General features: G+C 44.6%; 1 protein-coding gene across 2 annotated transcripts in view; it reads right to left on the bottom strand.

The window, feature by feature from the left end:
- Positions 1-23,822, bottom strand: part of KIF24 (kinesin family member 24) — a 332,455-nt gene that overhangs the window by 177,772 nt on the left and 130,861 nt on the right. For both annotated transcript variants that reach the window (XM_069626841.1, XM_069626840.1), the window contains exon 9: positions 7,696-7,767. In XM_069626841.1, coding sequence (XP_069482942.1) covers positions 7,696-7,767 — 72 coding nt within the window. The remainder of the gene's footprint in view (positions 1-7,695; positions 7,768-23,822) is intronic.

Raw genomic sequence — 23,822 nt, 5'->3', positions numbered from 1 at the left:
TCCGGTATTTGTCTTTTGATAAGTCTGGGCTTACCCCTTGGCCATCTCTGTTAGGGGCTGAGTTTAGCTGTTTGCTCCCCCCTTGCTGTTAGACACGCTCACCTTAGCTTCTGTTCCAGGGGGGCACTGCAGCATGCGCCTCACCACTGGTATACTAGCAGGCACACAAGCCCTTTTATCCAGTAAGGATACCTGACCTCTGCAGTCCTCATGAGCCAACATTGGTCACTGGGGGGCTTGCTACACGCAAACCTCAGCTGGGTGTAATTCAGACTTCTCCAGCAGCACTGGTCTTCAACGTGTGCACCCCTATGTGGGCAGCTGGCGCTGTCAATGCCTTTACATACAATTGCAGGGTGTGATCAGGAGTCTATCTGTCTTTTCCACTGTACACCGTCAGATTGCCGCAGTTATCTTTTATCTGTCTACCCATGTTCTACAGAGCGTACCTGCATGTTGTGAGCTCTGCTTCGTTGGCAATCATGGGCGCTCGCAGCTTACAGCTGACTGTCTCTTCAGCATAGCTGGAGGGTGTACACAATGCGTTTGTTGCGCTGCAGTGTTAATCACTGTATCAAGTCGCACGAGAAGGACGGCATTGGATTCTTGTATTTTGTCTGTGTAGTGTTCATATCCATTGCCGCATAGTGCAACAGTAGCCGGCTCATATGCAATCGTCACCGGAGCTCATGCGACCCTGCAACAATGTTCGGTCTAAATCGCAACGGCTGCTGACGCGTTCTTCATACTCCGCGTAGGTTGCATCAGGGGCCAGCACCACACATATGTTTTGGTACACAGTGTCCCAATGTGAGCCGTGCTGATGTCGAGCTCTGATCGGGGGATTCAGCATGTATCACTGGTTCTGCGCACCCGGCCTCTGCTAGACACCGTCTCTGATGCTCCGGCTGCAGTGCTCCATGAAGTCACGTCACAGTTCTTCCGAGTCTGTTGTTTCCTTTGATTGACGGGCGGCGGCCATCTTCCTCCCCGTATTGGATGTGCCTCGGGATCTTCTCTGACTTTTATCTTTGTGATTCCTGCAGTGGGCAACGTGATAATGCGTCCTGGCTTGCCTCAAAGTGTCCCACACACGACCCTTGAATTGTAAGTCTTTTATATCATTATTCTCGCGGTAGTATCAGGATGTAGGAAGGATCATCAGGAGCCACAGTGAATACGCGTCCTCTCACATGGCTACTTAGCCACGCCCCCCTGGGATTTTTGTTGTTGATTTCTGTTATATTCAGAAAAGAGGGATAATCTAGCTTCCTCCCGGCCCAAATAAGGTACAGGGGACTTTTTGTCTAGAACCCTTTTTCTCGATTCCAGAGTAGTTATGATTCCTTGGGTTCCTTTTCAAACGTGAAATGGGACTTAAGCCATTTGTACCCAGGACTGTGGAAATAATACCTGAAATAAAAAGAACCAAAATGTTGGCCACAATCACCTGGAAGACAGGCTGTACCAGTTTGTGGATGCGCTGCTGTACTTGGTAATGAAAATTGCCTCACTCAGGCTTTTACCTCGGGTTGGTGGGCTGTTCCTTGCCAGTATGACCGACGTAAAAGATGACTATCACCCAAATGTTTTTTTATGTACAGTGATTATTGCAACAGTGCAAGTCTACATGTGTTTGTGTGCCAACACGGGCACTCCTCTGGAGTCAACAGCATAAATAAACTTTTTCGATATACAAGGCCATGCATGTCTCTGTTCTCAAGATAGTGCCATGCCAACAGTATCCCCAATGGTGTCATCCTTAAGCGAAGCATTACAACTGCAGGAATAATTGTATGAACTTCAGAACTGTGCTGCAGCGACAATCCCCCTACTTAGAAGTGTAGTCTTGTGCGAGACAGGTATGGTATCAAGAGCGATACAGATTCACAGGTAACAGTTTCAAAACCTTTATTTAATAAAGTTCCCGGGTTGGTATAATAACTAACTGGCCCTATCTCTAAAGAGATTGTTGCTTCTAGTGAGGTTTCTAAAGGCTGTCGATGTCTGAAAGTCCAAAACCAAAATCCGTCTAAACCTATGCTTGCCCTCACTATTTGACAAAATGTGATAGGAAGTCTTCTTAAAGGAAAATAGTGGTTCAAAAGAAGGCAATGTAAACCACAGCTGGTTTCAGGTAGTCTTACCAATAGGTGCAGTTCTGCCAGTTCAAAATATTCAACGCCAAAAAAAAGAAAAAAATAAAAAAAATAAAAGAAAAAGAAAAAAAAAAAAAAGATAGCCATTGGAACCGTCCACATTGGGCTCTGGCACCAAGTCAATAAGGTTCAAAATGTCTCTCGGTCTCTTGGAGTTCCCTTCGTCAAGCTTCAATCCTTTCAGTTCCAAACAAAATGACAGTTCTTCTCAGAGCTCTCAGGGTTTCCTTTGCCAAGATTAGGCCTTTCTTCACGAAGTTCAACAATGTCCCTTGTGGGCCTCTCAGCGTTCTCTTCCCAAAGCTTAGGCCCCTCTGCTGGTCTCGCACAAAAGTTCACCTTGTCAAGATGCACCATTTTAACACACTTCTTTCCACGCGCTAGTGTCAGACATTCGATAATGCCGGGCTCTGGCTCCTCCCCTGCATGAGCACTGACTTCTGACCCCTTTCTTTGCACTCCGTCTCTTCCTTTTGGCACATTTCCTCCTTGTGCCCTTTCCAGTCTGACAATTTCACTTTCTCCTTTCTTTCCTTCTATGGTGCACACCTGGACCTTCCTCTCTTCTTCACCATGCCTCTTGCACACTCTTATCGTGCCCCGGGACCTCTCTGTCCTTTGCTCATGCACTCTTGCACCTTCCTTTCCTTGTATCGTGCCTCTTGAACGTTCTCTTTTTAACTTGCGGGTCGTCTGTACCCTCCTTTCTAGCTTTCGGGCCGCTCTCACCCTTTCTATACTTTCCTTCACTTTATCTTTAACTTTTTCGATCTGTCGGGTCGCTTGCACCTTTCTCTCCTGTTTTGGGTCGGTGGCATCCAATTTACTGTCTTTCGCTTCACGCCCCTCATGCACACTGCTTTTCCTTGCTTTCTCTTTCTTTCCGCTTACCACTTTACTTTCTGCTTTCTCCTTCGGGCCACTGCTCCAGCCATCCTCACGCTGCTATGTTCCTCTCATTCCCATAGAGACTAGGCAGCGCAGCGCTGGCGAGCAGCTCCCCGGGATACGGGTTGGGAGGTCAGGGTCTCACCATCTGCCCTTCAGACGCCCCCGGAAACTGACACCCGACTCAGCTGACCGAGCAATGGCCTGGACACGGCCAATAAGCAGCATCTTGCCTTCCTCTGGCTTCACACGGACACGGCTCCTCCATCACACTGCAACACCTTTGGTACACCAGGCCAGCGTCTCGGTATCCCATTCTCCTCGTGTTGCTGCCTTCCCGTTCCAACCAGGAATCCCAGCTCACTCACACTTCTTGGCAGAATCACATCTTTTATACCTGAAGTAATTGTCAAGTGGAGTCCGGTGTAGATGGTTTGGGTTGATTGCCTGATCATGCCTGACTATCAGTGGGACAGTCTACTGGTGTACTATAGTAGTAGGCTTCTCCTTGCCTTCCTATGTTAACCTTAGGGGAAATCTTTATTGTTCTCGGTTGGTTCTTCCTCGTCCCAGTACATGTTGGAAATGAGGAGTGGGAGATGGGGCATGATTGAAAATACCTCATGAAGGCTGAGGGATAGTGGGTTGGTGTATAATTGGGAAAGGGGGGGGGAATACCATATCTCACCCTTGGGTGTTCTCCTCCCAAACCCCTGAGACCCTCCACTCAGGTGATCCTCCCTCGCTTGTCCACCCCAAGGGTCTGAATTCAAAAGCATAGGCCCTTCCCAGGCCACCTGAATGGAAGATCCCGGGGGAGTAGGTGGGAGAACACCCTCAGGTTTCTCATAGACCCATCCCCTATGCGGTTTGGACTAAATTGCGTCACAGGGGAACATCGAAAGGAAATCTACGTTTCCTTGTCTGACCCTTTCGATGTTCCACTGACAAGCAATAGGGTTGCAAGTCCAAGAACCACTGCATAACCCTTGGGTTAGACACTTTCCTTTGACTGATTAGGGGGAGTGGTTGGTGAACAATCTAAACGTTCGGCCCAGTAAGTAATATTTGAGATGTAGAACGGCCCACTTGATCGCTAAAGCTTCTAATTTTTCAACTAATTATTTTCCAACTAAAATACAGAATAGGATGTTCTAGGCAGTTATGGTTCTGAGATAATACTGCAGTACTGCAGATAATACTAAACCAGTCAAAGAAGCGTCAGTCTGTAATATGAAGTCTTTAGAAAAGTCTGCTACCTTAAGAACATTAAGAACAGGGCTTTGACATAGTGTTCGTTTGAGGGCCTGATAACATACTTCCTCCTCTTCATCCCATTTAAGTTTCTGGGGTTGTGCGTTTCGTAGTTTGTCAGTCAGTCTGCCAGTTTTACTTGAAAAGTTAGGTATGAATCTCTGATAAGACTCAATCAACCCTAGGAAAGACCTTAAATCCTTTTTAGTTTTGGCCGTAGGGGATTCTCAGGCAGCTCTAACCTTTTCCTCTTGAGGTTGAACGCTGCCATTTCCAACAAAAAATCCTAGGAATTTAATGGCAGGTCGGCCCAACTTGCATTTTCTTGGGTAGGCTGTTAATCCTGCTTTTCTTAAGACTCTTACTACAGTGTATAGATGGTATAAATGGTCTTCACAGGTTGGACTGTGGAATCTCCAGCCTTATTCCCAATAAGGCTGGAGAATCTTATCCCTCAATCTTTGGAAAGTTGCTTGGGCACCATGTAATCCGAAGGGTAAGACTTTCAACTGATATAGACCTATCGGGGTAGCAAAGGCAGTCTTTTCTTTATCTGGTCCGTGTAGTGGGACTTGCCAATAACCCTTGGTTAAGTCCATCTAAGGTCCCAGCTAATTCCTCCTGCATGAGTGGACGATGGCCCCACAGACTCCCCGCAGGCTTGCCCACTCTACAATCCCTTTTAAACAAATTGCAGTATAGGCAACCCCGGGGTGGGGGGGGGGGAGGGGAAGTGGATAAAACAAACCAGGTATCTACTGCCCACCAACTGAACCAGCTGCTAGAAAGTAGAATACCTGTTGAGCCTTTGCTGGTAGCTGAAAGTCTCTCAGTAACTGTAGTAATTCAGAACTCTGGATCCAGTTTTTTTCTGACTGGTATCTAATTCCTCACTTAACTTTTAAATGGTCTACTATACAATTGTCTCCAATAGTGCCAAATACGTCCTGGTTACTGTCAAAACAGATTCTTCCTTTTCAAGCTCTCTCTTCCTTACTCGAGTCTTGAAAATAGCTAAACCCAGATAACACTGCAAACTGTTTTCAGGCCGCGCCGTTGCAGGCTGTAATCGCTGTAGCTTGTGGTCCAGACAATCTGTCAGCAGACTTCCATCCGACGCGCTGCCAGTGAAACGCTTCTCCTTTTTACGAAACAAATAATAATACGCACTTCATGTATATTCACACCCGAGGGTCCCTTCCTCCAAGGCCTTCTCCGGTGCTCACGCAGACTACGGACTAATTAAACGCACACTGGTCTGCGCGCACAGGAAAGAAGTTAGTACTTGCGTGAACTAGTTAGTAAGTTAAAAGAAATAACTCAACATTGAAAAAGTACAAAGACTGTAAAACTCGTGTTGTGCTCAGAAAACTTGCTGCTGATTTCTACACAGTTACGAGCTGAGAAAAATAAATTACAACTGCACAGTTCTTGGGCTTTTTTTCCTTTTTCTTTTGTTCAAGAATTAAAATCCTCCAACTCAAATGACTAATTCCTAACTTAATGAAGTTCTAGACTTTAATACTCAGACTTAAGAACTCTTGTCTTCCTAGTTACCCAGATTTTACTTAAGTATACACTCTCTTGAATTATCGGTTTGGTTTGAAAAAATAAATCACTTAGCTCTTTCAGGTTCTCTTGTAAAAGTTGAAAACTCTGGCTCACACTAAGTAGTTCAAAATCTGTAAATACGGTGGAGCTCAAAAAGCTGGGACCTTCTCTGGCTGGTGTCTGAATGAAAGGCAGTTTAGAACCTTGCCAAAGATGCCAAACTACCTCACCGCCCCGGTCAACCAATAGATTCAATGGATCACTACCACTATCTTGAGCTGGGATGACTCCTGACTGTGACAAAGGAAGGTTAAGGAAAGAAAAAATGAAACCCAACCTAGTCCCAAACATATTAAACAGCACTCTTCCTGTGTTTCATATATTGTGGCAATAGAGAAACTCACAGCACTGATCTGACGGATAATCACACATTCAGGGTTGTATGGGAGACGTTTCTACAATATATGGCAAATCGGAGGTGGATGGGGTAAGGGAGTGCAATGCTCTCTACCACCCCTCATGTCACCTGGGATTGCAACTGTTCCAGAGAGAAATTGGACAGCTCGTCCATTGTTTGTTTCTATTACATTTTCTCTAACTGTTTTTATTTAATGATTGTAAAGCAAAATTATGTTGAGAAACATTTAAATACATGCAGTGCCATAAGAGTACCAATCTTTCCTGTGCCCTTCACACTGTTACCCAAGTTACACAAATCCATAAATATTACAAGACAAAACCGATGAAATCACATTGCATTTCCTGCATTAGCCCCCCTTCAATGCCAGCTTCACAATCAAGCATGTTCAGGGCTTGTAGTTTAACTGGACAGGTGAGGGAAGTTTGGGTAGGCCTGCCTGTGTGACATCTAGCAGGCTTGAAGGCAGACCCTTTGCCAAAGAAACCTATTAGCTGAAAGCATGTTTGTGCTCGAGTTGCCTTCTCCTCCCAAGACCTTCAAGGAATGTAAAAATGGGACACAATATTGTGGGTTTAAGGCAATTACTGTTTCTTTACTTCTGTCATACCACAAAGGTAGAGCAGATGAAGGAAGTGGTAACTGACAACAGAAGCAAAAGAGGCACTATTGTCTTACTATGCCATCCCCTCCACCTGCTAAGAGAACAGAGGCCAAGCTTAGATCAAGAAAGCACAGCCAGACACAAGTAAAATGGCAATGCAATAAAGAAACTATTTGCCTCAGTGTGTCTTCAAGGGATTACTACGATGGCCTCAAGGTGTTAGAACCAAACTGTCTAGCCAGTAAATACCGGAGGATGCCATGGTTTAATGCTCTTTAGAATTAGTAGTGATGAGAAGTTTGATGCAGACAAGAAGGTTCAACCTCCTTTAGTCCACTTTTGCAAGCAAACAGGTTGCTTACTAAATTCCTACCTATTGTACCTTTTTTCAGCCGATTGTTGGGTTTCCTGTTCAAAGGAGAATATGCGGGACACAAGTAATGTCGGGCTATGGTGTGAAGAACACAAAGGAGGAAACAGACTCTTGCTAAAATATGTAGTTAAGGAACGTGAACAGTTTAACAAGATTACTAGGGTGGAGGTGGGGACTAGCAGTTAGGATTCCACAGAGGAACCAGAAAATTCACGTTCTAATGCTCGATTACTCTCTAGGCCAAATTGTGTGATCTAGTGAAAACCATTTTATCTCCCTGTGCCAGTCTCCCATCATCTGCCAAATCTTGGAGTGCTTAGAAACAAACAAACAATCAGCACCAAACTATGCACAAACAAAGTGGACATTCATATTTCCATTCAGTTATTTTTGGCGGATAATGCAATTGTGTAGAAGGATTATTTCATTTAATATATTCAATATTTACCTGAGTTAATTTGCTTTGTCTGAAAGGCGTATGTGTATGTTCTTGATCAAGGGCACGAATGCATTCTTTCAGCTGAAAATGTACAGAAAGATCTTGTTTGTCAAACATGCAATGGAAACTTACAGTGAAATTCCAAGAATATGCAATAACCAAGCATTGACAAAGCAAATAGTTGTGTCTTTTGTGTAGGCATTGCATAAGGGTGTGTTCAGTACCAGCCAAGAAGGAGGTGTATGCAGAGAGCAAATTAAGCTTACAATAAGTGATTCTGAACAAATGACTTGAAAAATTTGTTAACAGTGTCCTTTTTCAGTAGCCTAGAAAGAAATAATTTGCGGTCTACCATGTGCCATAACTGGCATTTCTGTATGTTGAGTGTGTTAATGGATGAACAGCAGTTTTAAAACAGCTCATCTTAGACAGCATTATTCACCAACTACCTGTTCCTACTCGTAAGTGTACAAGTCTGCGAGTACATTATTTCCTCAGGATCTAATCAAGCAACTGTCACTTCCTCATCAAGTATGAATGCAGATGCTGAGGCTTCTGAAAATGAAGAGACAGGTGTAAAGACTGGAGGGTGGTATCTGTTCTTCTGCCTGCTATATGGTAGACTAAAGGCACAGAACACCCGAGTAAGACTCTCAAATTGGTATCAGTGGACGAGCAGCCAAGCTTAAGCTTTCAGGAGGTGATGCAGGCACGTTCGTAAGTACAGCGTTTACCCAAAGCCCCCACAAAGGAATGTCCACACACTTTTGTTAGTTGATAACACAGCTTATTTATATAAAATAGGGGTTGCTCTACCACTATCATCTGCATACATATAAATAATAACACTTTGTACTTGGAATACTTATTCAAAGAATGGTTAATATATACACTCAATGTGGTACCACATAACAATTAAATTCAGTAAAAGATGGATTAACTGCAGACAGTTTTAAAGGGGCATGTGCATTCTTAAGTGAGGTGCATCAGCATAGAATAGGGAAGAAGGCAGGTTAGTTGTGAACAGTGGCAGAATGTTTTCTTTAGACTAGACAATTAAATCTGAGTGAGGATACCCACCCCCACCTGGGCAACCTGTAATGGAAAAGTTAGAGGGAAACTTATGTTGTCTTTTACAGCCCAGTCCAATAACGTTCAATAATCTTCTCCTTTCTTTTGAAACGGTTCTACCACCCCTAAGTACCTGGGAGGCCACAGGACAACAGGATCCAAGATGAATCTGGGACCCCTGAACGACTGCTGAGGATAGAAAATGCTCTTTCGCATCAGAGTACCTTTGGTGCCTTGGCAGGCGAAGTGACAGAGTTTCTCGGTTTCCCTCGACGATTCCCTCCGGGGATGGACCTCCTTTGGAAGAAGGAGCCAATGGGATGCTGAGTCCATGAGAAAAATTGTAAACCAAAGTCTTTCTAAAGTGCAGCAGTTTTTACTCTTCGCAGTGCTCTCCTTTGGTCGACGATTTCTCCGACTGTAGAAGTCCTGTGAAGATGAAATTTGCGGTGGGCTCCTTAAAGGCTTGGCAGATGAGAGTATGACCTCTGGCAGCAACTGGAGTGAGCTGTTAAGCAAGATTGTATGTAGTAACCCTGTGGGAGACTACACCAGCCTTGTCCTCTTGGTATAGGTCTGTACCACACAAGTTGGTAGAGTGACTGAGAAGCCAGACTTATCTCAAGAGGGGTAATTGTGAGCTGTATAGATGCAACATAGAGATCCACAATTACAAGTATTCAAATAACACTTCTTACGCAAGTAAGTTTTTCTAGTAAAATAATTATTTATTTAAAGGTCAACAATAAAATATACTTCATAAATACTTTCTCAGATATAAGATAAGCAAGTAGATAGACCTTTCCCAGCAATACAAGTTAAACCTATGCACCACGTATGAGGAAGGGTCAGTTAAAACAAATGTTAATGGGTCAGATAAGTCTGCAGGGAGCCAGGACAGCCAAATTCAATTGAACAATGTCTAGGGAGCCAAGGCATTTATTCAGATGGCACAAAACTCTTGCACAATGTTAAATAGAGAGTTTGTAGAAAAGAATCACTGTTGGGCCACAAGATGTAAGGCTTGTGAAGGAGAAGTTGCAAGCAACTCTGCAGAAAAAGCAACTACTGCAAGTCTCCAGTGAGACAGACAAGCTACAGACCAAAAAGGTAAGTACCCCTTTAGTCAAGACAGTACCTTAGGTTGGAAGAAGAGGATCCAGCTGGCTTCTGTTTAAGTTGCAGTCCTGCAGGTCCTTGGTTCCTGGGCCTCAGTCGGGAGGACATGAGGAAGGATGTCTGGAGGACTCCTGCACTTCAGTTTGAAGGTCGGTGGCGCAAAGGGCTCCTTCCAAATCAGCTGCTGGTCAATAGCACCACCGCGGTTTTTGGACACCTTGTGAGCTTCACTTGCATCTGGGGTCCAGCACTCTGTTGTGGGGGAATCAGGCTTGGGTCATCCTGCTTCGAGAGGGTCCTTAGGATCTTCCTGGAGCTCGGGTCCAGCTTAAAGACGATACATTCGATTCTGGTGTTTCTTTCCCCTGGCACTCGGTTCCAGCAGTAGCAAGGAGGTATAGCCAGCAGGGAGAGGGTTCCAGTCAAGTTCGTCTTGGGGTCAGTTAGTCCCAACAACCCAAGGGAAGAAGTCGTCAGTTCTGGGCTTCTCTAGTCGATACAAAATTTGGAGCTTCAGCACTGCAGCAGGGCTTCAACGGGCAAACCAACGGTCCAGGAGGGCGCAGCAAGCTTCTCTTCCAGTTTCTTTCTTCGGTTCCTTCATCCAGTGGTCAACTCTGCCTTCTGTTCAAGAGACCTCGCCTTTTATGCAGGTTTCTCCCATTCAGGCACAGCCTAGATGTCACTCACACAGCAGGACACTCCTCCACGGCCAGCCAGCCAGCCATCACCTTTGGGTGCATTCCTGTAACCAAGAAGACTAAGGACAGGGAGTTTCGGGCACGTCCCTTGCTTCCTTCCCTGCCAGACACACTGGAGCCAGAGGCGTATTTCAGCACTTAAGCCCGCCAAAGGCAAAACGAACAAAGGGCCTAAACCTGGTTTGGTGCGCAGAGTAAAACACAAGAAAGACCTCAACAACAAGAAATGGCAAAAATGAAGACCCGGGCCATTTTGACAAAATGTTCACCCATGGGTGCTATACTGCAGCTGAGGATTCAGCCTGCGGTAAAAACGCACAATGGTAGGAACACTTAACCACTGCCACCAGCCACTAAATGTAGTGAGGGCAACATAAAAAAATGTTACATGAGTTAGTAGGAAAAGGGGCTACTAAGTAACCCTGCAGTACTTCCACATAAGATGGTTTGTACTGGACCTACATAGGAAAAACAGGTAAGTAAAGTCAATTTCATTTTACTGCTCTTGGGAACAGTAGTTTACCCAAGAGAAGGTATTTAAACCTTAAGAGAAATCAAAAGGACTTCTCTGTGACACTGCACTGAAGGTGCTGTGTGTCACAATACAAAAAGCAGATGCCTATGGATTTTGGCAAACGTTACCCGATGTGGCTTGTTCATTGCTAAGAAATGGAAGAGGTGGTAGGAGTTGTAAAGAAACGTATTATATATTTTAATGTTGTTATAAAGCTTGAAATGTAATGAAATTGACACATTTTTGGATGACTTATTTTAGCAAATATTTGTACACCTGTTTTATTAAACTGTTATTTTATGGAGTTCTGTATGATATAGATTTGTATTGCTGACAATTTCCTTTTGCTGAAATAAAGTATTTATTCAATTTGGATAAGGATACGCCTGCCTCCATTCTCTGGTCTCCAGCCCCTACTGCAAAACCCCAGTTTCAGACTAAGCCCTGACTTTTTATATGGATGCATTTACTCCTACTTGCTGGGCTCTGTGGAGAATCCAGGTCTGTCATCCAGGTGGCCAGGACATGGCAATCGCTTTTGGATCCAGTTCCTGGGGGTGGACCAGTGCGGGAGGATCACCTGGGTGAGGGGTTTTAGGGGAGTGGGACACCTTATGGCGAGACGTGGTATCCCCCTCCCTGTAACACTTTCACAAAGACAGCCAGCTCTGGGAGAAAACAGACTTACACCCAAGCATTGTACCCGACATGTCCCACTACTATGGTCAGGCAAGGTCAGGCAATTAACGGTAATCACTCTCACCGACTTCCATTAAACTTCCCCACACAATAAAAGGCGGAGCACGAGAACACACTGTGAGTGAGGCAAAGCACACTAAGGAGCAGTACTTTCCCGACTGCAGCTGAACAAAGGAAGGAAGGCGGCAAATCAAGAAGGGTACACAAGGAGGGAGATATCCTTGACCTTTTCGGCAAGAAACCAGTGCTTTCCAGTACCCTTCAGATTAGAAAGCGTAAGGCCAGGAAACTAGGCTGAAGAATCCTGTATTGGATGTCGTAGAGACCCAGGGTCCTCCTGCATGGCTGATCGAGTTGGGGAGGAACAGCAGCCGCTGTGGTACCGTCCTTGGCTCCTAGATCAAAGAAGCGCCAGAGAGATCAACACATTCGGTGAGTTGGGGAGACTTATACAAGGCCGATACACGACCGGTCTGTGTTGAAGTCAAGGTTGCAAGCAGCAACATTGTATAAAGAGCACAAGAATGAAGATTGAAATGCGTGTAATGAAAGACGCGAGGAAAGCTTAATTGCTGATAAATGTTTGAACGTCTATGGAGAAAAGATACAATACCAGTGACAGAGTGGTCCGACACCACAAAGGTGCTCAATCGAAGGTATCTGTAAGGTATGCAGCCAAGAAGTGGCAGAAACGAAACTAAAAGATTGGTGAGAACATTCTGTGAAGTGAATCGAAGTGGTGCTGTGACAGGTTAAGCAAAACCCATTGCACATTTGAAAGTCTTCGATCTTTGATATCAAGAGGAAAACATAGAAAGTGAGATTACATGGTCCGAGCCCGATCGAGGGTGATCCATGGTTCGAGCCCGAATGAGGGAGACCAAATGTGAATATTGTGATAAAAAGGGGTCTGAACCTGAAGGAGGGAGACCCATGATGAACACTGGAAGCGAGAACTGTGAAATCCTGATGAGAGAGGAACTTTGGTGCTTGTTTGTTACAACAGGCCCTCTGCAGTAAGAGACTGCTATTAGGAAAGAGGTTTTGGTAGAAGGCACCGATACCTATGCTTTGAACTGTATCCTTGTGGCAGAGAAGCCAGAGTGTGTGCAAAGCTCGAACATGCTGAAAACATGTGCAGGTGAAGCCAACTGCTCAACTATCCTGACATTATTTCTTGAACACTTTTATTTTTGTATACCCTATTGTCCCACACCATTTTTTATTTTAAAGTAAGGATTGGCAATAGGTTTATTCGTATAGGACCTTTTATTTTGACAGAGACTCGACTAGGACTGCGCTATTATTATTATTTTATGGTCGTAGTTTGCTCCCATCCTTAGATTTAGGTTTAGATAGGCGTTCAACCAACCAATTGAAGTTCAATAAACACCCTTCAACTGTAATCACCTGTGTCCGTCTTCACTGTTGGATACCATGCCTTCCTTACAGCTCCCTGTGAGGGTCTGCACCTATGCAATAGAATCGATGAGGAGCTGGACAGGTTGTCCTTAATTGGCTCACCCAAGTGAATTTTACAGTTTAATGGTGAGACCAAGACTTTATCTGGGTTGTCTGCATTCTGGAATGGCCCCTCTGCACGGGATAAACACAACCACTTGTGAGATGTACCGCTTACCCGACTGATCAGCATGTGGGTGGATATATTGGTAAATCATTTAAAAGTATATCTGATCATTTTGTGGGTGGAAGGAATTTTTCTGAGCCCTCAGACTGAAACGGCGTTTAACTCACAAGAGGAAATGCTGCTGGTATACATTAGATTGGAAACATTGTATCTCTTGTGTGAATGGTGAATGCAAGTCTAGGGAAAGGTTTCTCTGGAGCCTTGAAGTGGGGTCCCAACAACAGTGACTATTTGAGGGGTCCATTTGTGGTAAAGTTGAATGCTGGCTGGGCTATGTAAATGCGCTTGCTCTTGAAAGGCTGTTTAGGCTTTTAAAAAGGGATAGTAGTTATAGAGTCCATAGCTTCAGTGGAAGCTAAAGCACAGTGCTTGGGCAGAGCCCAATTTCCATTATCCCATATGGTCTCTGCTTCTCAGGTGTAGGGGACGGGCCCCTTAAAACCCGACTTAAACAGGGACAACATCTGCTAGCTTATCAAAACACACAGTTCGCTTGATCTCCCGAAGGCAGGGCCCCAAGTGATCCAACGGACTTCGTCACAAGGGGTACAGCAGATGTTCAATTTGAATGACAGTAGATGAATCTCACAACCTCATTTATCTTTCACTGCAGTTTAGGAAAAAGTGACAGAATGTGATTAATTTGTCATCGAGACTGCGTGACGGTGGCTCTTCAGCATTTGAAAATTGAAGTGAGAGAGGAGGGCACCACTTATGAATTAAGTCTTTTTAGTAGTTGCATTAGATGATGAAAAAATATGTTGAAGTATATTGATGGAAGCTCAGGCGTTGTAATAGGTTGTTCCGATCCGTTGGTTTCCGAAATATGGTGGTTTGATAGCCCAGTTCATAATGGCTCTCCTCGAGTTCATTAGTGATAACTCTTACTTCCGATATAAAGATGATTACTACCTCCAAGTAGCTTGGACAGCCATGGGAGCCACCATGGCTCCCTCCTATGCCAATTCTTTCATGCACAAATTTGAATCTGAAAATATACTACAGATTGAACACTGGCATTCCAGGGGAGACAATCAGACTCAAGAATTTCGCTACATGCGATTCCTACAATGTAATTTATGCCATTAAATGTCCTTGTGGACTGTACCATGTGGGTCAGACACTAAGAGTAGACAAAACTAGATGGAATGAACACAGATCATGCATAAGGAACCACAATCCGAACTCAGCGGTATCAAGACATTGGGATGAGAGGAAACATAACTTAGCCCAGATCCGTTTTGTAATTTTAGAAGTGGTTTCTAAAAGCGATACGCATGAGAATTTCCAAAGGAAGATGGACCAGAGAGAAACCTTCTGGATTGACCGCCTTGGCTCCCTCACTCCAAAGGGACTCAATGAAGAAATAAACTACATGTGCTTTCTGTAGAACCATTCGGAGTAATTGAACTAACAGTCTTAGCAATATTGTTGATATTCTTTCATGCAAATGTGGACTCTCTGTTCCTTGCTTCTAGGGATCCCTGGCATATGCCTGTTGTGTATTCACCTTAAACGCGTTGCAATTTTTGAACTTTCTGATTCAGCCTAGTTGCATTCGATACTATGGAGGCGCACATTGTATATATTACTTCACTTCCACAGATTTTGATCCACTTGTTGGCCCATTTTAGATCTATGTGAAACGAATTAGCTTTATGTAATATTAGTAATGTCTATCTGCTTTTCCAGCTAATATTCGCATTTACTTAACATGCTTGTAATGTGGCAGACTTAGTTCTAGTCGTTGTACCTAGTGTACACAACGTGACAGTAACATGTCTCCCTTTCAGAATATAGCGCACAAACCCCAGGTACCCTCAGTTGTTCTAACAGGGCCCATTATATTTATAACGCTATCATTGTCACTGCAATGATACTAGATAGCACCATTTGAATTACCCCGATGCGTGTATCCCTTGGAAAATGCATTCAGAATAATTCGCGTACGCGTTTCTTTCTGAACACGCATTAGTTCCTAACAGTCCATGCAGGCATGAGACACGAAGGCTTCGTCCAAACGCCAGTTACCATGGAGACATCCCCGCCCCAGGGCTTACACCCGGGGTTGGGGCGCGAGGCGTACGTGCTCCTGCCGGACCGCGACGCCTCGCACCGTCTCCATGGAAACGTTTAAAACGAAAGTAATCGCGAGCGCGTTTGATGCAGCTCTCTCGGCACACATGTCTTGGAAGCTGCTCGGTAAGCACTGCTATCTACAGCGTTAAATAAGCTTTATCCTCAGATGTCCGCGAGGGCGACTTAGAGTTACATCTATTCTTTTCTTGTAGATTTACCCGTTGTGCGACTGTACAACTTCACGATCCTAACGTTTCTTGGCATGACTAAGGTATGACTTGTCTTTAAGGCTGAAATATAAACAGAACAGGCACAATCATAACAGTAAACTAATTAGTATGCGTTTTTGTTTTATTCTCCCCATTATCTATATACGCGGATGTGGTACACAAACCGGTATGTGCTTTTGTAAACATTTTTCCTATTTGATTGCTATGTGTGTATTGTGATACATTCTGATAATGATGTTACTAAAAAAGTCATGTGATATCAGTTTTGCTATAATACCGCCCTGATGAAGGTTTTAACCGAAATGCATTGGCACCAGAGTATTATGGGAAATCTCAGATGAACACTCATTGTGTGATTTACAAAGATATACTGTAACAGCAGATACTTCAGGAATGTGCATTAAACATTTCCTGCTATGAAACTTACTACTTTCTGAAAAAAAAATTTGATTAACATTTTTTGATATACTCTACAGTGAATCCAAGATAAGCAACCTAATTGGGGCTAACTGTGATGCGCCTTTGAGATTTTGTCTTCACCATTTGAAGACAATTCTCCAAATGTACTACTGCAGCACTGGTACAGTCCAGAGCAGGAACCTTACCTTCATGTATTCTGGAATGGCAAAAGTGTGTTCAATCCTCATAAGAACCATAATTTCTGGAGATTGGCCATTAGTCAAGCATACAAAGTAGAGGTTTTATGGCATTTGTGGCAGGATGCTGATATTATACCGATGACATGTTACTGAATTACATTTCCAGGTCACAGGTTCCTGAAAATGCAACTGATTAACATTAATGAATTGATAATAAAAAATATGTGCAACAGAAGGCAAGAGGTGTGAGGGAGCATTGGAGGGGAATAAAAGTCGGTACATGAAACCCTGCAAAACTAATACTTCAATGATATCTGTCCAACCCCATCCATGTATACAATACAAGAAAAAGGCAAACCCCTTGTTGTTGAGTGATGCTAGTGCAGCAGTTCAGATAATCCTAAATTGTAGTAGGCTGTTCTCATTGGATTTGCGCATCATGTGGGTGCTTGAGCCATGCCACTTGTCAACTCAAATCATGCTTCTTTGTAAAGAAACACATGTGTTAATCTGTGCCATGAAAGAAAACAAAGCTATCCAACAAACTATGGTAATGCAAAAGGAATTCTAAGCCACACCAAATACTTTTTCAATATGATAATGAAAAGCTGTAGTTTACCCGGGGACTAACATAGTCAAAGCATTCAATTTATTCAAGTCAGAAATTGTCAAACAAGACAAAAAGGAGCACATTTCCTCAGTCCTCAGTGTGCACAATAGTATTCCTTTCTCATCCCCAGCCACCCTTCCCCTCTCCTCCCCTCATCCCCATAGACTCTGCCCTTGCACTTGCTAAATATAGCCTACATGAGTACACTCATGGACAAAGTTAAAACAACAATTGAACAAAATGCTGTCCATGCATAGTAACAGCGTGGGAATCCCAGTGCAATGAAAGGACTACGTTCAGGAGAGGGGCACACGATGTTAATGGAAAATACACTTGAATAGCTTAATGGTGTGCAGACTTCTGCCCATATTCTCCAGAGTACCCACAACAAAATGGAGAGGGGAGTGTGTGGTTGTTTCACCAAGCGAAAAAACCCACCTATGTATATTGACTGATTCAAAGCCATTTTCAGAATATGTTTAATAGTCCCCTAAAGTCAAAATGTAATCCAGTCTCTCCAGAAATTCCAGGGAGTCTCATGGCCCTGGTCTTGCAGTAGGACTTTTGACTTTGTTTATGGGTTGCAGGTATTAGAGTTCCTGAACCCTCACAGCTAGAGTATGTTGTTCCCATCCTCCTTGGCAGACATGTCATGGTTTAGGAGAGGACCTGATTAATTCTCTTAGATGGAATTGCTGATGCTCGTCAGCTCGTGCTCTTGTGGTCGAGGTCTCAAAGAAGAACTCGGGAGGTCCCTGCAATAACACCCTATTCTTCATGACACCCATGTTTGGGCCCCATCCACAATACATTGCACCGTCTCATACCTCCTCTCATAGATTTCTGCTGACCACCGGAACCACCATAGGCTTTTCTTCTAAGTCACTAATCCCATCCCCAGAGATCTCACGCTCTAGCTTTGTTCCCCAAAGAGCCAGCTGGTATCGGCCTTGAGCTTTCCTCCAACCTCCTCTCTGAAGCTGGGTCGGCTATCCCCATACCTCCCAAAGCCTCTCCTTCACCTCGGGTGACACCCCTTTTCCTCTGGGTTATGTTCCGATTTCCACAAGCCCAATTATATCTGTCCGTTTCTCTCAAACTCTCCTTCTGATGCTTTGCCTCTTATTTCCAGCAACTTTTCTCCCCCTGCTTGTAATTCTTTTTCCCTCCAATCTCCTCTACTTGGTTACAACTCTCCTTCTCTGTGATGAGACCCGTTAGTGCCTCCCCTACTCTTCAATGCCCTCTGCTCGATTTCCTCCTCTTCCCACTATGGCAGGGCCAATAGACTGGACCTTTCAAGAGGGATAGAACCCCTCTCGGCATGGGGTGCAACCAGAGCCACTTGCACGCACATTCACCACCGCAAACCACTCACTTTTTGGAGGCATCTCTTCGGAGACTCTGGTGGGCTGACTCGTCGTGGATGATCCACCAGGAATGCTGGTACATGTGGTTTTCTGCAAATACAAGAGAGCCTGTGCAGCATTTTCATACATAGGTATGGGGTGATCAAGAGTGGCATTATTTGCAATCCAAGATAAGGGACAGGGACTGGGGTCCACTTAACTGCCACCTTCCCCCAAGGGACCGATTGGTCCGGGGAACCAGTGGAGAAAGATCAACAGAAGGAGGGGAAGGATAAAGTCAGGGAGAGGAAACGGGAAGGTGTGGGTCGCACATGGGAGATTAGAGGAGGAAGAGGCAGCGGACTAATAGACCAGGAGGACGGACAGCGTGGAGATACATTTTAGAAAAGGTGAGGTAGTGATTAGTGGGAGAAAGTGGTTGTGAATGTGCATGCAAGTAGTGCGAGTGACAGTGGTAGTGGGAAGGTAGGGAGTGAAAGGAGAATGATTAGTTGGGGAGGGCAGGGTGGTTGTAGCTGAGGGCAGGGTGGTTGTGGAGTCGAGAGGAGGAGAGTGAGTAGTAGTAGAGTGGAGATGGGATAGTAGAGTGGAGGGGGAGAGAAGAAGTTGAGCAGAGAGTGGAGAGTATTATTAGTAAGAGGAGGGAGAGAGGAAAAAGGAGACGGTAAGATCGAAGGGAGGTAGTAAAATGTCAAGAGAGAACAATGGAGGAACATAAGAGGAAGACTCTGGAGGCTTTAATGGGGGCACTTGGGCACTGAGGGTTATGCTTGCGTGTGATCTGTTCACAAGTCGGGGGTCATGTGGCTTGCAAGGGGGCTGGCCTGAGACAAAAAAAACGCTGGTGCCATATTTGTTCTTACCAGGGCTCTGGACATGCCTGGAGTTTCTCTCCCTTCGTCTGTGTCACAATATCAATGCATGTCCGAGTCCCTTCTCTAGGTTTTTTTAGGATTCTGTCGCTGACAAACCTCTCAGTATGATCTTACTGAAGCGCCAAAGCACAGCTCTGATAAGTGGTAATCTACTGGCAGGGCTTGCAAGTGGCTTTCTATTGCAAATAATGGCCATGGACCCAGGGATAAAGTGTAGTACACATACCTTTCTCCATTAGAGTTTTTCAAAATCTTTGGACATGCAATAGCAACATTAGTCTAGGAAATGGGCAAAGATTGATACACTATAATACATAACACAGCTACATGGGTTTCCCACAAGTCAGGAAAACCCCAAGATATAGCCTCTACGATTATAATTTGTGATTTAATTTCACAAGGCTAAACCTGAAAAGACCACAAAGAGAATAAATAATGCATACATGTAGTTTTGCTGATACCATATCATGAATGTGAGCCACCATGCCCTGCAGCATAGCTGAATGCAAACTGCAAAGGAAGGACAGGAAACCACCTTGACTAGGCCCTGCTATCCCTAAGCACACAGTCACCTTGACAGGCAGAATCATCACCGTAGAATGTGTGAGCCACCACAGATTAGCTGTCCTCTAGGACCTCATAACCATGGTGCAAAATTAACCATCTCAAGTTGGAGTATAGTGGCTCCCACCAAGTACACAATAAAATGTGGCAGTTGCAACTCATCCCAGAAATGGCTAGATTGATAATTGCAGAAGGGACGGCTGGTTGAAAGTCTCGAACAATTGCTTTCAGTTCAAAATCACTCTCTAGGGCAAACACCCAGTCCAGCTAAACAGAGCCCAATCCCAATTGGCTGTGCTCACAAATACAAAGATAGTATTGTCAAAACTGCATTCAGAGGTTACTTTTAATCACGTCACGTTTATTGGAGTCACAGCAAGGATCTTTGTTGCAGTCAAAACACTACCAGTAACTGTACCACTCCAAAGATACACTAGAGTAGGCAAATACTGCAATCTAAAACAGATGTGTTCTCTCTACAGGAACCCAGATGGCTCTTGCTGATACCAGAACATACAGATAGGCTGGGAAGGGATGGCAGTCTTACATAGGACATTGGTGGATTTACTGTGCTGCAGCCCTCAGGTAACAGGCTAGAGCTCAAACTATTCCCGCACATGGAGCTAGGTATCGTTAGCGAGTCAGGTATCATTTGTGAATCCCTCCATAGATCGTTTTATGTACGTGGAAAACTGATCTGGATGGCCTCTGGCAGGTTTCATCCCTGCTGCCCCTTCTCACCACTGCAGGCTGGGGCTGCTGTAGGTCCAGTCATCATGGGTGTAGCAATCTGCCATTGCTGCCTCCCCTCAGACCAAGTAGGTCCAAAGTGAGGAATCCTCAATATAGCACCAAAGGTGTTGCATGGTTGAGAAGAGGAGGATAGCATCCTGTGGCATCTGTCAATTTCAAAGCCTCCCGCAAGAGTGCGTCTTGGTGCGCATGCAGTTCGTACACCTCTCCTGCATGTGAAGAGAAGCCTTTACAGTGGAACAAGTGCTCCCTCTGCATACCGCATAGCAGATGGGTGTGAACAACCTGCTCACCACCTTCTTTGGTTTATCATGCAAGTGAACAACATACTAGCAGGAGAAAGCATGGTTTGCGGCACAAATGCTGTTCAGTGTATAAAGGTCCTTCCTGATTGGGGCAAATTTAGCAAAGGAACTCCCTATTGATTTATGTGGTATTCCAACAAATGCATGCCACAAATGGTTCTAGTTGAAATGTGAATGAAACTATCCTGCTTCTTGACACCATTTCCTTTCACTCCCTCACCATTATATTTTTTCAGCCATGTCACCACATGCGCCAAACCTAAAATATTGTGTTTTCAAATTCCAAGTTTATTATTTGGAAATATTTAACGCACAGATTACTTACGACTAGTCTACATCCCATGTGTCCTTTAACAAGGCCTTCCGTTTCTCAAGATAGCTCTCCATCAACAGCTCCATCCAGTCGACATTGACCGAGTACGACACTGGTTCTCATGCGGGGGTACCAACAATACTATGTACAGGCACAATGTTGAAGATAGGGCAGCAGTTCAGTATTACACAAATGTATCTGTGGAGGGGAAACGAAGGGGAAACTTGGGGTCAGAAACCTGCTATTTCTGTCTAATAGCCATCAATGTTACATGTCCTTGCAAGTTTGGAGGCAAATGGTTCGGATTACGATCTCGGTGATGCAGCAAGGGTTCCAGTGAGCATTAAGATTTGCAAAACCCTGGTCTGCTGAAGAGCCACTTGAGTATATGTGGATTCCGAGCTAAGGTGAACTGCTTATGCTGAGTAGCAGTGTAGTTTTTCCAAAAGCAGATGTCTCAGTTCAATTGCAGGAAAAGTACAATCAATGTCCCATGTTTGAATTTTAGGGAAGACTAAGGCTTTTTGGAGCATAACAGTTAATTCACAGTTCTTGGTTACGTCAGTACAAACAGTTCTGAACCAGTTTCCAGTATCCGTGTCTGGGGCCATACAGGGAGTAGCAGCAACGCTTTCTCTGGGAGCATCGGGTCGCTGCGGCTGGCGACGAGAATTTACTTGCTGTGACAAGGGGAAGGACAGCCAGTACTTCTGGTCAGTTTTCAAGCCCAGTGTCCACAGAGATTCCATGTCAAGTCACCCTCGGAAATATGTATCCAAAGTTGGGATACAACATCTCCAGTTTAATAGGGAATTTGGAAACAGAGGGAAAACTCGGCTTCCATTTTGAAGGGTGCATCCAACTCCATTGTTTGCATTTAGATGTACAATTCCAGCAGGAAATCCAGACACTGACAACATTCAAGATTTGAGTGCAATTTACTGGGCATCAGCAGGAATGTAGGTCGGGAAGGGCAACTGATAAGACACCCCTCTGAACTGATAGACTCTGGATGGTGCGCTCTAACTGGATGATCTTTACCCTGACCAATGAACACGGGTAGATATGCATGGGGCTTATAGTCCTGAAACTGAAGAGTATGGAGTGAAAAACGGGTAGGTGGCAAGTGGTTATTTAAAAAATAAAATGGTTCCTTCAGAAACATGGGATACTGCCATTGTTGCGCAACAGGATGAAAACCAATAAAGTTAGTTTGAAACAAATGCCTTGAAAATTGCTGTTACTTTCCTCAGATTGGTGGGATAAAAGAATCTTAGTAACTATTAAAACTGGAGAGTTTGGACCCTTTTGATGAGGGATAAATTAAAAAGTGCATCTTCAAGCCCTTAACTGGTGTGCTGTTATGCATTTCTATGCTGGAAGGGTGATCACTGCTCAACAAACCACTGCAAAGTGACAGACCGAAGGAACTCCCACTATCTTGCTTCTTCCTTAATGTCATCCTAACTGTACTCTTAAATCCTGTCCCCTTTTTTCAATACTCTTGGAACATCCCACTGAGTGGGGATGGGACCCGAGCCGTTTGCAAAGCAGCAGAGCTTAGAACTTTCTGGCAAGCATCAGAACCGGCATGCTCCTGCGCATCTCCTACACTGTGCATCCCGCCTAACCAACAAACCCTTTCTGTCTTACTGCACCCACATTTTTATCCAATCCACGGCGCCTCATGCCAATGGGTTCAAGCTCTGTGAGGGATGTCCAAGGAGATTTTCCTCTGCCGACCCACAAAGTTCCTGCCTGACTTGTTTGGGACTGTCATACGAGTGGCCCATTTCCAACAGATGTGGGTCTTTAGCGGGACACTCTTCTTCAAAGATTCACGCTGGGTGTAGACATTCAGTATGCCTCAGCCATAGGACGTTGAGGAGTTTGGCACGTCAAAGGCAAAAGAGAAGTTACAGCAGAGAAAAACCTTCTGACCTCCTGGACTTTATCGGTAGTGAGCCAATACAGACTTCCCCCTCCCTTCCTCTCCTTCTTTCCTACCCCAACAATTTTCATTGAACCTCTCAGAGGGCTTTCAGAAACTGCTGTAGTTGGAAGCCACAGAGCAGATTCTATCGGAGAGTGCATCCCCCGGCTACATCTTGAATTTCTTCGCCCTTAACAAGAAGGACAAAGTGGGCAGGGGACTATACTTGATCTGCCCAGCTTCAACAAATACCTTCCAACTGAGAGATTGAAGATGGTTACTGCGGAGCAGATTCTGCCTGCTCTGATGGATGAAATTGGTTGCATGTGCTAGATCTGCAGGATATTCGCATTCATATACCAAATCTGGAAGCCCCACAGAAAGTCTCTCCAGAACACTCACTATCAGTACAAAGTCCTTGGCTTAGTACCAACCCCTTTTTCCCCAGGTGCCGGGGATACCGATACTCAACCTCTTTGCCACACAACAGAACAGAACAAGAAATAAATCCTTCATGCCACCTGGGCGTGTTTTTGCTGGCAGAAGCATTCTTCATTCCTTTGGATTGACAGACTCTTTATGCATTTCCTCCTGTCCCATTAGTGAGCAATTGACTCCTTATCTAATAGCGCTGAACTAGCTAAAGAGTTTTTGGTACCCAGACCTGGAGGCACTCACTCAGGAGCAGACCCATCTGGATTCTTGCCATTGAGACTGGAGCTTCTGCATCATCAGGTGTGGGTGGGGATCAGG

The sequence above is a fragment of the Ambystoma mexicanum genome, chromosome 6p (genome assembly GCF_040938575.1).
Source record: "Ambystoma mexicanum isolate Mex_15411 chromosome 6p, UKY_AmexF1_1, whole genome shotgun sequence".
Lineage (NCBI taxonomy): Eukaryota > Metazoa > Chordata > Amphibia > Caudata > Ambystomatidae > Ambystoma > Ambystoma mexicanum.
Note: the sequence above shows the minus strand (reverse complement) of the source record. Positions and strands in the feature narration are given on the sequence as shown.